This window comes from Chanodichthys erythropterus, chromosome 21, assembly GCF_024489055.1.
Source record: "Chanodichthys erythropterus isolate Z2021 chromosome 21, ASM2448905v1, whole genome shotgun sequence".
Lineage (NCBI taxonomy): Eukaryota > Metazoa > Chordata > Actinopteri > Cypriniformes > Xenocyprididae > Chanodichthys > Chanodichthys erythropterus.
Window position 1 is genome coordinate 29,459,253 of NC_090241.1, and position 14,316 is coordinate 29,473,568.

At 35.8% G+C, this 14,316-nt stretch overlaps 1 protein-coding gene across 1 annotated transcript in view; it reads left to right on the forward strand.

The window, feature by feature from the left end:
* cntn4 (contactin 4) overlaps positions 1–14,316 on the forward strand; it is a 126,206-nt gene that overhangs the window by 16,888 nt on the left and 95,002 nt on the right. The window contains exon 5 of the mRNA XM_067372625.1: positions 551–726. Within this exon, the coding sequence (XP_067228726.1) occupies positions 551–726 (176 nt within the window). The remainder of the gene's footprint in view (positions 1–550; positions 727–14,316) is intronic.

Here is a 14,316-nt window from a genome sequence, read left to right on the forward strand (position 1 = left end):
TGAGGTCTTTTAAACAAATGAGATTTATATAAGAAGGAGGAAACAATGGAGTTTAAAAATGAATGTTTCTCCCAAAATTGGGGAAAAAAAAAAAAAAAGTTTTATTTTTATTGTATTATGCTCACAAAGGCTGCATTTATTTGATCACAAAATGCAGTAAAAAACAGTAATATTGTGAAATGTTATTAAAATTTAAAATATCTGTTTTCTATTTCAATATATTTGAAAATATTACAAGATTTACAGCATTTATTTGAAATAGAAATTAACATTAAATGACACTTGTCACTTTTGATCAATTTAATTAATTCTTGCTGAATAAACATATTAATTTCTTTATAAAAATAAACTTGCTGACCCCACACTTTCGGTAGTATTAATTTCGATATTTTAAAATATATCTTCAATGCTCTTATTTTTGAGAATAAGAGCATAGAGTTATAACATAAATAAATAATCCTACAGTGATAGTTCGGTCATGGAAGGTCATGATGAGAAATGTATGAGTTCATATTGAAATCTCTGAACTGTGAACTCCTTTGTCTTGTAGGTGGAAGCTAAATGGCAGTCTGGTCAACCCTAAACCCGGCTCGCATCACAGCCTCTCTGGAGGCAACCTTCGCATCAACCATCTCAATAAAGATGAGGACGCTGGGACGTACCAGTGCCTTGCTTCCAACTCCTTCGGGACTATTGTCAGCAGGGAGGCCAGCCTAACCTTTGCCTGTAAGTCACATTCTGATCTCTGATCAAACCTGCAGCACAGAGCAGGTCCAAACAAACAGGACATTGCAGACCTGACAGCACGGACTGGTACGCTGGCCCTTGTTCTCCTCACTGATAACATGATCAAAATGAAACTGTTTTCCCTGAGGAGAGCCTAGTCGCTTTCTCACCTTCTCTCCTTCTTGTTTCTCTCTCACTCTGTCTGTATCTCACATACACACAGGTTGTTCATGGGCCACATTCAGTATTGCAGTTATCATTTATACGAGCTGACATCAAACAAACGAGATTCAGTAAAACACATTCAGGCCTTGTGCAACTTGTTAAGACTAATTGGTTCAAGCTCCACACTTTCCACACACCCTCTAAAAAAGCCCTATCAGCCAATAAAACAATGAGTATAGCATACTAGTGTACTAATTGTATACTTTCTGCAGTATGTACTGTACATACTATTTTAATTTTCTCTATCCATAGAAACCCTGACTGACCTACTACAAAATGTGCAGACCACTCTGTGTAAAGCCCCAGATATACTTCGGCCGTCCGCGTTCGCGCACCGTCCGCATGACGTAACCCCATCCGCGTGCAGCCCAAATTTCGATACCGAGGTGTGCGTGCAACAGCACATGTGCAAGCAGGTCAGAAGAGTCCACTAGGTGGCAATACGCACAGTACTGAGCACAATGTGCAGTCTTCGAAGAAGAGTGTGTATAGAGCGATTCAAAAACAAGACGAGTAAACTCATAAGCATGCCTTCTCCATCATTTTTGATTCCTGTTCTCTTGGTGTATCTTCTGAGCTATGTTGTAATGGGGGATGCACTATTTATCTTCTCCGATCCTACCCAGCAAATGTCCTGTTGATGACACGATGTCTGGTAAAGAGTATAGAAAAAATTGTACTGCGCATGTGTCGAACTCGGTCACCCGCGCACATCCGTGGTTAGTATACTTTGAAGGATGCACGGATGCGAATGCACACGAGGCGCGTCCGGGTGCGGAAAGTGAAGTCTACCCGGGGCTTAAAATAGCATACCCCGCAATGCACTCATTTTGGCAAATTAACTGGAATACCAGCTGTGGTTTATTTTATTTTATTTTATTTTATTTTATTTTATTTTATTTTATTTTATTTTATTTTATTTTATTTTATTTTATTTTATTTTATTTTATTTTATTTTATTTTATTTTATTTTAAATGTGGGCTACAATAATAAACAATCAATACAAGAAATAATAATAAGAAAGGGGTGAGGGGTGGGGGGTGGTTGGAGAGCCTCAGTTTTTGTTTCCAAGATGAAAAAATGGTGTGCTCACTGCCTTACAAAGGCAAAATAGAGTAAGTAAAATTCAGATTTTATAATTCAATTTTTATATTCCTTTTTCTTTGAATTGAAACGGCAGTGCTATTTGAAATGTTTATTTTTTAATGCATACTTTTTCACATACTATGTAAAAAAAATACGTTTACACAGCAGTAAGGTTGTCAAACGTACTGGTATTACCGGTACAAAAGAAAATAGTTTACATACCAGCATCTCTGCACTACCGGTAGTACCGAGTACCAGGTATATTCGATACATGCTGATAGACTGCATTCAAACGCTCTTGTTTGTGTTTGCTTGAGTGCTTTCGGCGACTTCTCAGGAAAATGCTTCAATAACTTTAAATGCGAACTGTTTATGTCAAGAATCGGGTTCTTTTGGTAAGGATATTTATTATTTCCTTTCTGTAACTGCCTTTCTTAGGGTTTCCGCGAGCAGAAACTTTAGCAATGCTGTGTCCTTGAATTGCTGTCAGAGTTTTATCACAATGATTGTGTGTCCTCACAAATCTGTTAGCCTATTTGGAATAACAAGAAAAATGTCTTACAAGAAATAACAAGAATAACAAGAAAACAAATCTTTATTTTTAGAAATTGGTAGGCTATGATAACGGTCTTGTTCTTGTGAGATTTATTTACGAGTAATGGACACCTGAAAGTAGCACATCCGCATATAATACTCCGAAGAATTAATGGTGTGAAGATTTTAGATCATTTTACATCACACCAGTTTAAACCAAACTGCTGCAATATATTAAGATTGTATAATTTGTAAGAAGTGTATTGAAAATACAAAACGGAAGTATCCTATGTGTTCATTTGGCTTCAGTACAACTCCTCCGACTTCAAGCAGCAAATCTCGCCGATCGGTAAGTTCATTTGAGATCTGCCAAACACCTCGCCTTGAATTTACATGAAATTAGGCGACTACAGTCATCCTCTAACCACATTTGTGGCATATGTACAACTTTTGGGTGCACTTCATTCGAGCAGCGCTAGTATTCCACTATGTTGACGAAAGTGAGGATGCACTACTTCGAGTCCAAACGGAAACTGTGTGATGTCATGTGAAAAGGGTCTATAGAACATGGTAGCCAATCACAATCATATCTGTTGAGCATGTGAACGCTTTGGCCTGTCAGTAAATTTAGTCACAGCTGAAAACGAGTTTTTTTGTTTAACGTGAGCTGAATTCTTTCATTATAACCAACAAAGTGTAAACACAATGTAAATAAGAGATTCATTGTACAATTAAGACATTTTTTTTAAATTATAATGAGAGTTTTCGCAGTAGTGTAGTAGTGATTGACAGACTTAGTGATTATAAAGGGAGGCTCTTCTCTTGCTCTCTGTTTACTACCCATTCACAATCTGAATACAAGTTTAGTTTTCATGCTGCTAAGTACACTGCAAATTTTCTGGATTGACAACCATGTTTAAATGCGCTATTGAATTGGAAACTGCGATGATTGACAGTGGTAACCAATGAACTGGACAAAACGGGATACAATTTGTTAAAGTACTTAATTCAACAGTTTTTGCTCTGGTACAGAGAACTGAAAGTGTTTTGCTATAACTGTTGAATTTCCCCCTATCATGATTCTAAAAAATCACTCTGATTGGCTGACCCGTCTTTGCATATGGCACTGATAGCAAATTACAAACAGGCCTTTCATATTGAATCCTGTTCCCAGCAAGGCCACTGCCTGAAGACGATGGCACTGCAGGGCAGGGAACAATTCTGTGGGGAGGAAGTCTGCTGTCATCGTAAGACGATTGGCTGACAGATCCATCAATCGCTGGTCTCTGACCTTACTAGGCTTCAGTTGTTGTCGTGTGGTGGGGGCACGCGTCTCTGACTGCTCCACATCCATCTTCTTTATTACTCTCTCCATAGCTTAATTAACTCCGCCGCATGATGGAGTGGTGCAGGTTCAAGAGAATAATTTAAAGGGCAGCTGATGTTATTAGATGGGATATTTTCTAATTTGGTATCTAATGCAGGAGAATTTGTAGGAGACCACGTTGTGCATTAGAATGCATAAAGGTGAAGTCAAGAAGTCATATTTTCAACTTGAATTCATTTTAATTCTGTAAAGTGGATGGAGGAAGATGCTGATTTCATAAAGTAGCTTGGAGAAATTAAAGATGGAGGTTGGTTCATATGTATAAGCTCTAATGTACTACTAAAAGTCAACCAAATGTTATTTACACTTTAAAAATTGATTAAAAATATTAATGACTCATCTTGCACTGGCATCACAGGCATATCTCAATTTTTCTCTAATAAAATAGATGGTGTGAGTGTCTTTCATGGAAATATACTATTCATCTCATTAAGAATTGTGAATTACATAAATGAATAAAAATAATATAAAATAATATATAATAATATATAGATATGTGTTATATTAAAGGTGCCCTAGAATTAAAAATCGAATTTATATTGGCATAGTTAAATAACAAGAGTTCAGTACATGGAAATGACATACAGTGAGTCTCAAACTCCATTGTTTCCTCCTTCTTATATAAATCTCATTTGTTTAAAAGACCTCAGAAGAACAGGCGAATCTCAACATAACACCGACTGTTACGTAAAAGTCTGGGTGTACGCCCCCAATATTTGCATATGCCAGCTCATGTTCAAAGCATTACACAAGGGCAGAACGTCTGGATCTGTGCACAGCTGAATCATCAGACTAGGTAAGCAAGCAAGGACAATAGCGAAAAATGGCAGATGGAGCGATAATAACTGACATGATCCATGATAACATGATATTTTTAGTGATATTTGTAAACTGTCTTTCTAAATGTTTCGTTAGCATGTTGCTTATGTACTGTTAAATGTGGTTAAAGTTACCATCGTTTCTTACTGTATTCACGGAGACAAGAGAGCCATCGCTATTTTCATTATTAAACACTTGCAGTCTGTATAATTCATAAAAACAACTTCATTCTTTATAAATCTCTCCAACAGTGTAGCATTAGCCCCTTAGCCACGGATCATAGCCTCAAATTCTTTCAGAATCAAATGTAAACATCCAAATAAATGCAATACTCACATAATCCGATGCATGCATGCAGTATGCATGACGAACACTTTGTAAAGATCCATTTTGAGAATTATATTAGCTGTGTAAACTTTGTTTATGCACTGTTTAAGGCAAGCACGAGCTCCGTGGGCGGGGAGCGTGAGCATTTAAAGGGGCCGCAACCTGAATCGGCGCATTTCTAATTATGCCCCAAAATAGACAGTTAAAAAAATGAATTAAAAAAAAATCTATAGGGTATTTTGAGCTGAAACTTCACAGACACATTCAGGGGACACCTTAGACTTATATTACATCTTGTAAAAAAATGTTTGATGGCACCTTTAAACTATTGAAAGATTTATATATTATATATTTGAGAGACTAACTCAACTATGTAATTTCTGGTGCAATTGCTGTTGAGCTCTCATAATTATTGTGAGTAATATACTTCATCATGACCATAAATTTGGCATTTAAACATTTTTTTTACATTTGAAATCACACTTGTGTTTTCTACAGGAGCATATACCATTCCTCAACAACCTCAAATTTGCAGTTCATAGTTGTTCTGTTGATATTATCATGAAAAATACATTTCTATATGGAGAACATTTTTACATCAGATGACAGACTGTTACACTTTGGTTATTTTGTTTCAATAAAAAATGCATTAACACAGGAAAGAAAACTGTTAGTTAAGCCATTTCATGGCTTTATTTGTTTTTTATATATAATTTTATGTAATTTGCACAAGAGTGTGTTTTTTATGCACACTTTTAGCAGCGTTCTGTCAGGACTAGCTTTAGAAATAATAGGTGGCTCATGAACTATCTTGCGTCTCTTAGAATGTATTTGTCTGTAAACAGCTCTGGCTTTTCTTTTCAAATAAACGACTGGGAAAATCACTTAATGAGTGAAAATACATTTATGGTTACTCTGGTGTAAGCTTGTACGGTGCCTTTGTGTGCTTTCAAATGATCAAAAGTACAGGTTATTAAAGAGACTTTCATTGGATGTGATAAAATGTTTTTTGTTTCTTTTTTTTTTCATTCTCTCTGAATAGGACTGGATGAATTAAGCAGATATTGAAAGGGTTGTCAGTAGGTGCATAGGAAATGAGAAAAATTGTCAGTGTCGATGCACCAATCCCTAAAGCAGTAATTGCATTCTGGGGAATTGCAGAATGTTTTTAATTAAAATGCCACTGATAGAGAAGGCTGTGTGCTGCGTCTTAATCGTATTTCACATATGTACCATCTTCTCATTTTCATTTTTGGGTCTTGAAAAAGACTTTGCACTTAATGCGCAATAATAATTAAAGTTCTATTTGACTTTGTAAGAAATTAAACTCTGTATCTGTAGCGTTAACAACATGTTGAACATTGTGGTGACAGGTTGAATAGAATATTTTTTCAGTTCAGTTGATGTTATTTGATGGGTCAGTGAATGCTGAAGATATTACCTACTATATATAGTGAAGATACCATGTCTAGTCATTGTAAGGGCTGTATCTCAGTAACAATGAGGTTTGGAGTCTGATTGCATAAATGCATGTTTTCTTTAGCAGTAGTTTCAAACGTCGTCAAAATTGTCTTAAATTAGGATTGTTTTTGTGAATGTTATTCACTGTATTAGAAAAAAAAATTACTAAACCACAGTGTCATACATTAAAGCAATTGTGAACTACTGTATAATTTAGTCTAAACTGTATTCTTTATAGGTGTCAGGTTTATATTGAGGAAAATTGACATTTTTATAAATTCCACTTTTATACAGTTTAGTAATTACTCATTCAATTGGCTGAAACATGGGTTTGATATTTTTGTATATTTGCATTTCAAGGCTGATGCATTCTGCAAGCAATTATATCATTACTACATGGCACAAGTCGATTGGTCTCTGTTGATTCAGCAGCAAATGAGATTGTTTGCTCAACACTTAAATAGTCTGGTTAAATGTTTGTTGTAGTCTAATAAGAGTTTCTTCGAAATCCTCCACCTCCCCCAGCTCCACCTGCCTAGATCTGCTACTGAATTTTTGTATGTCTATTTATGCAGCAGCTTCATATCTTACATGCTCATAGTCTCAGCCTCAGACGTTGTCCACGGACCATTGGCTGAACATCTGATGCATAAGGCAAACAAAATGGGAAAAACTTTGGGAGTTTCAAAGTAATCTGATTGGTTGAATTCCACAGGATTGCCGGGAGACGTGTGCGTCGCATTCTTTAGCGGCCCACCTGGAAACAAAGCAGTTGTGATGGCAAACCCCCTCATGGAAGAAGAAAGCTGTCATGTTTACAATGAGTGCTGATATATGATTAGGATAAGCTAAATGCTAGATTTTACGAAGTATGTGAAGTTTGCGGCGCCGTTGTTGCAGTAAACTTGTACAACGTTCTGGACTGAATGGAGTCCAGACCTTCTGCTGTCAGACTGAAGGTCTGGTTATGCGAGACTAACCTGCTCACAACAGATCGTCTGTGTCTCTATCCATACTTGCTCTGCAGCAGCAACAATCTACAGCAGCAGCGTAGCAGATGTAGTCCACCAAGACCAAATACATTAACATTGCCGTATTCAATAACATGCTAAAACTATTCTGAGAGTTGTCATGATTGAAATATTCTTAAAAATCCACTAAGTAGTCGATAATATATTTCAAATACTGTTATATTGTGTACGATGGCTTTTCTTTTAGATAACATAGTTTAGATAGTTTAGTAATAGTGGTGTTCTTCTCATTTCCTTTTCAAAAAATAGTTGGTTCCCATTGTGAAAGCTTACCCCATTTAGTGTGCCAACATGCCCCACTGTTAATTTACAGATATTTATAAACTATTTTCTGCTTTCAATATTGGTTTGTAGCCAATGTGACATCTAATAAAGAGAGAAAGCGAGAGCAGTTCATTTGAGGAATTTCTATTTATTCTGTCCCAGCTGACAGTAAAAAACAGCAGGAGTTCATCTGCAAGTCTGATTTAAGTATTATACCTCCTTCCATGTTTCACCAGTCTTTATAAAGACGCGACGGCTCACTAGGACCATGATAAGTTATGCTGGCATTTACAAATCACCCACAGTGGCGGCACTTGATAGTCAGGTTCATTTAGATTACTGTACATCCCATCAGATCGGTTTTGCAGAGCTGGAAGTTCTTCAGTGGTGTCGTTTTTCTTCATTTCAAACTGTTATGAATTGCAGAATAGGAAAGTGCTCATGGGACATTACATCATTGGCAGCCTTATGTCTTCCTTCTTAGTTCAATTGCATACCTGATACTCGGGTGAATTTACAAAATGTGGTTACATTTTATTTTAAATTATCCATGTTACAGTGTAATTATATTTTTAGTACTGAGTAATTAACTACATTACTATAGGGTAGACTTGTGCCGATATTTGGTAATGCGATAAATCGCGATAATGAATATGCACGATATCGTAATCGTCGGCACTTCAAAATACCGTAAATAATAATTTATTACCAATTATTAATTTTTTATAAGGCAATTAAGAATACTTTACCCATCAATCGTATAAAATGCACAACACCGCTGTATTCTGCTTCAAAAGGACATGCGCTCAGATGTAAACAATCCCAACGTGCACGAGAAGCACATGGCGGAACCAGTGAAGGAGACGAGCTGAATGAAAGTGCGCGTTCACTCTCTGACAGCAGAGGGCGCTGATGGAACAGCAGCGTGCAGCGGTTACCACGGAAACCGTGCAAACAAAGTAACTGCGCTAGTGAAGTTTTTAAAATGCTTCAAACAGCCATTCATTTTTTTTGTAATCTCAGTGTTGTTCATCACAGCGCCAAATACTGAATACTTAAAAAAGACTTAAAAGGATATTTATTTTCAAACCTAAACATTTTTATATTTTAATCTGGATTACAACATGCCCTAATGATTAGAAATGTTCTGATTATTTGTTATTGTTCAGTAAAACTTTGAAAACATACAGCTTCATTAGTTAACATGTTAATTCATTATCACTAAACTGACAATAAAAATACTTATAAAGTATTAATTATGATTAATTAATGTTAATTTCTTAGTTACTATTTAATAACATTACTAAAATCAAAATAACTTATTTAATGGACCTGAGATTAAACGAACAATGATCAGTTGTGTTTCTAAACTAACATTAACAAAAAATAACACTTTCTGTAACAAATGTAGCTATTGCTCAATCTTAGTTAATGCATTAAATAGAGTAAAGTGTTATCTGTTTTTCTTTATAGCCTAATTCTTTTGCATTTTAATCTGTTTGAAAATTCCCATTAAGGTTTTTGGGCAGAATTGAAACATTTCTGAACAAACAATGTCCATATCTGATTCTAAGTACATGACTAATTGTGTACTTTAAACAGCTGAAAATGTTTGGGAGCTGCGTAATGTTTAATGTAAAATTTATGTCCTGAAGCCAAACCAGTTGAGAAGTACTGATTTATTGTATGCATGTGAGTGTTAAATGCCTGTTTACCACATTTTTATTTTATAACACTGCATTTCCTTAGCCTGAACTGTTTAAATGAATACCATCTGGATCCCCCCAGCCGCAACTGTTTATGGGGATGCGTGTGCGTGTATTCTTTTTAAAGTTGTCTCTTCATGTGAGCGGTTGGTGCGGGGTGCTTTTATGCCACATTTCTTCAGGGGAAATAAAAAAGTGAACGGTTTCAGCTGTGTATATTAAAAGAAGCATTTGTTTAAGTACTCCCCCCCCCCTTGCTTTCTGTCTATTTCAGTTTCTTTTTGAAAAACCTCAGCTGCGTACTATCCTGAAGCAAACAGCCCGCTGAGTACTTTCAACAACAATAGACCCTTTGCTCTTTTTGCTGTGTGTTTATGTAGCGGGGAGCACCACTTGTAACCTCCCCAAAAAAGGGCAGACAAAAAACACTATAGTGACATCAAGATTTGGTTTGTCAGTAGCCCAATAAAGATAAACCGGCTGCGATCAAAACTGGTGTGCCCCACTCTCGCTGCGGACGACCATATGTCCCCTCTCAAAATCACTATGGCTTTTATCTCTATCCAAAATATACCCAAAAAGACACTCTTTTCCTTTTTTTCCTGCCTCAAATTAATTCAGTACCTTAGATGTTGAATGTGTTTGTCCACTTTGTTCTTGTAGGCTCTCAGTTTTATGGCTTCTGTTAGTCTTTTATCTAACATCCTGTGTTTCATTGACATGAAAGTGGCAGTCCAGCCCTTTGTTGCCTTCCCATCATGTTGAGGTAGAATCCAATAGGGTTATAATCGTGAGTGCTCAAGCACACGCGTTTTGGCTTGCTGCTTACTGGCCACAATCCAGGTACTACAGCCAGAATTTCCTTGAAGATTAATGTGTAAACTTAACTTAAATATTACTAAAGCTGTATTTTTATGTATATATAAAATACATCATTATAATACATAATACATAATTAATGGATTTCCAAAGTTGCTAGCCACTTAGCATTTTCACTGGCCACAATTTTGACATCGATACCATGGGGAAAAGCTGCCATATATATTTTTTTAATATTATCTCATAATATGGCAGCAGATATATTAGTATATTATATTACACTTTAAGACCTGACACACGGATCCATGGTGTCCTATGACACTGGCATTTTGACATTATTCTTTGTGTATTTGACTGTTAAAGAGCAATAAGCAGCGAAAAAGAACTCAATTTAGTACTGAAAGACAGCTTTATGTGCACGCACTTTGGGTGTGAGCTCAAAATCTATACATATATATATATATATATATATATATATATATATATATATATATATATATATATATATATATATATATATATATATATATATATATATATATATACACACACACACACACACACACACACACACACATTTTAAATTCCTGCAGTTTGCTTTTTGGAAATAAAACTCATTATATTTGAACATGAACACGCTTATGACACATCTCATCAGTCTAACCATATAATCATGCATATTCAGGGTAGTAAAACAAATTGTCTTGTTGAAAAATTGGTTTCATGTCTAAAGTATTCATTATAAGTTTTTTCACTTGCATAGGTCAGACAATTGGTTATTTTTATGTGCAAAATTTTACATTCATGATTAATGTTTTTTCATATTTAATTCTGTTTTATTTTATTTTAAACTTTATAAAGGGTGGTGAGCTCATGCAGAAGGAAAGTGCACTTTCTAAGTTACATCAGTTTTTTGTTTTTTTTAATTGTTTGTCCACCTGCCAATGGCTCCACTCAATGATTAGTAATGAACTCAGTTTGATTGAATACACTGTTCCTTCCATCAGTTTTACACGAACAGATACTAAATCAGAATTTTTGTAATTTCCTTTCAAAACAAGGATTTTAACATTGTGTCACATTAATATGAACAAATGATGAATAATTTGCATGCCTCATTCCCAGCTATGCCCTGACATTCATAAGGGTAATTAGCTTGCGAGTATTACAAGTATTAACAGTCTGTCAATAAGCTTCATACAATTCATGACACATCTGTGACTTGAATTCATTTCAGTGGCCTTTGGAAACTAAGCATTTGGTGGGCTTTAAGAAAAAGAGCCAGCTGTCCTGATACAGATTTTTTATGTTTATTTGATTTTTTTTTTTCCTCTTCATTTTTATTTTAATTTAAGCACTTGTACTTTGTTTTTGTTTTTAGGTACCAAGTGGGAATTTTAAAGACACAATAAGTTGGACCAATTACTAAAATCAGTGTGAGTTTCAACGTAATTTGGTGTAATTCCTAAAGCATTTACCATCATCCGCTTAAAAAATAAAATAACCAGCGTGGTTTCAACAGCTCATTGATGCTGATTCTCTGTCCTAGTGAAAAAGCAATTACATAAATTACTCCTTCATTACAAACTGCTCATTGCAGAGGTGTATGAGCCTTTACCGCAGTCACATATTAATCTGTGCTTTCCCTAATAGAAGACCAGTGTTTCAAATTGCAGCTGACTCCCAGGGTTAAAAAGAAATTTATATTTTAAGAAATAATTAGCCAACATGACACATCTTAGCTGACCTTATAGTCATCTTCATAAACCATTGAGCGTCATAATTTTGCACTTAAATCTAGCCCTGAAGCATAACCAATCTCTGGCCTGTGTTTAGAGGGAAGTGAGGAAGATTTAGCATTGATTTAGCCCATAAAGAGGCATTTCATCTCTGCATCAGTGCTCCAGGTGACACCACAGAACCAGGATCATTGGAGATGAGGTTAATGTGGGTTAATTCTTCTGATTTGTGCAATATGTGCCATTAAATGTCACCGTTAGCATGTGGCGTGAGAGTTAGTGCTGTTGAACACAGCCTTGTTTAGGATATTCAACCTATAAAAGAGCTCCTGGTAATTATTTTGTTAGATGAGGCCAGTTGTGAGGTGTTCTTCAACATGAGTCACTCAAGTAAAGGGGTCTCTGAACTTTGATGTACTTTTCAGCTGAGCGACTGCAAAATCCCTTTGAGGAAGATGACAGCGGGGGCTCGCAAAGCTGACTTCACGCTTTCGAATTCAAAAGCGTGCTGGTCTCGCAGAAATTTTTTACATCAGCATCTATATTTTTGATCCTTAGAAGTGCAACAGGGATGCCATTAAAAACTCTCTTCAGTGATTTAATGTCAAATAATTTCAAGATTATTCCAGTCATGTAGAAAGCGGAATTTAGTTGTGAGTTTTAGGTGTGGGAGTTAAATAAATGAATTCATGAAGTTTCTCAATTTCCTCCTTTTTTTCTGTGGGGACGTTTTCACACTTTTTAATCCAGTGAATATTTCTCTTGGTACTGTAGGTTTATTATTGAAAGCCAATTTCTGGATAGACGAATACCTTAAAAAGATACAGTTCACTAAGCACATGCTGTTTTATTATTATAGTAGTGGGGCATGTTGTCACATTGGGAACCTGACAATAAACAAATAAACTATTAAAATTATTAAAATAATTACGAATTGAATACATAATTATGAAACAGCAAAAGTGTACAAAGTAACATACAAACCATTTATTTAGTGATATTGCAATTAATGCATTGTATAAAACAATAACACACATACAGTAAAATAACCTGCCTCTACATAAATGTGACAACTTGCCCCATCCTGACAATCTGCCCTCATTTTATTATTTACACTTGTTTTTTCTGTTAAAGTTCATCTTAATTGAAGTAACGGTTATGGTTTTGGTTAAATATAATAACCCTGGTTTGAAACCAACATATAAAAAGCTAGAGAAAACAAGTGTGTTTGTTAGTGTGAAATTTCCCGGTGTGACAACTAGCCCCAGTGGCTAGCCTAGTGCATGGGTGCATCATCTAATTGTTGTTCATTTTTGTCTCTGAAAAACAATAAAAGATTCTGTAATAAAGCACATTTTAACAGTTCCCACATGAGACTTTACAAAGCGCCCATCCATGCATTCGATCTGCCTGTACGAATTACCTTTCCCAGTGATTTTAGGCAACAATTGCGCAAGGGACAAGCAGGAAGCTGTTGTGACTTGTTATTGTTTTCTGTCAATTGTCAAATCTAAATTAGTTTCAAAGGAAAGGAAATTCAGTTTTTGATGCGTTTTTTGGAACGGCTTTGTAATGGTTGCCGGCATGCTTTGAGATGAATACAACTCAGAGGGGGCCTGATAACTGCAGGAGCCATTAAAAGCACTCATGTGTGGCTCACGCTTAGCAAAACACCACCACGGTTGGGCAGGAGCACTCTTCTGTTTGGAGGGACTCATTGATTTTGTCCTCATCTTTACTCCCAATCTGTTAAAGCGTCGTAAAATTACATTGCTGGTGATTATAGATTTGATGTTTTGTGATTGAGGTCTGTCAGTGAGCTTTTAAATACGATGCAGTCTTTAGTAAAGAAATCCTTAAAAACCTTCGAGCTTTAGTATGAATCTTGGACCACGCCGCCGTTTGTGCTGCAGACATGATTGATAACTCAAATCATGTGAAAATGCAAAAGAAGAATTTTGAAGATCTGCTTTGTCCATATACTGAGAATCAGTGGGGTCCGAAATAACTTTAGACTCTATTGAATTTCATTATATAGACAAAAATTCACTGCAACACATTTCAACATATCTTCTTTTGTGTCCACATAAGAAAAAAAGTCATACGGAACGACATTAGGGGCAGTAAATGTGATCTGTGCTGGCAAAATGAGTCACAATGAGCAAATTTTCATTCTCTATTAAAAACCTTC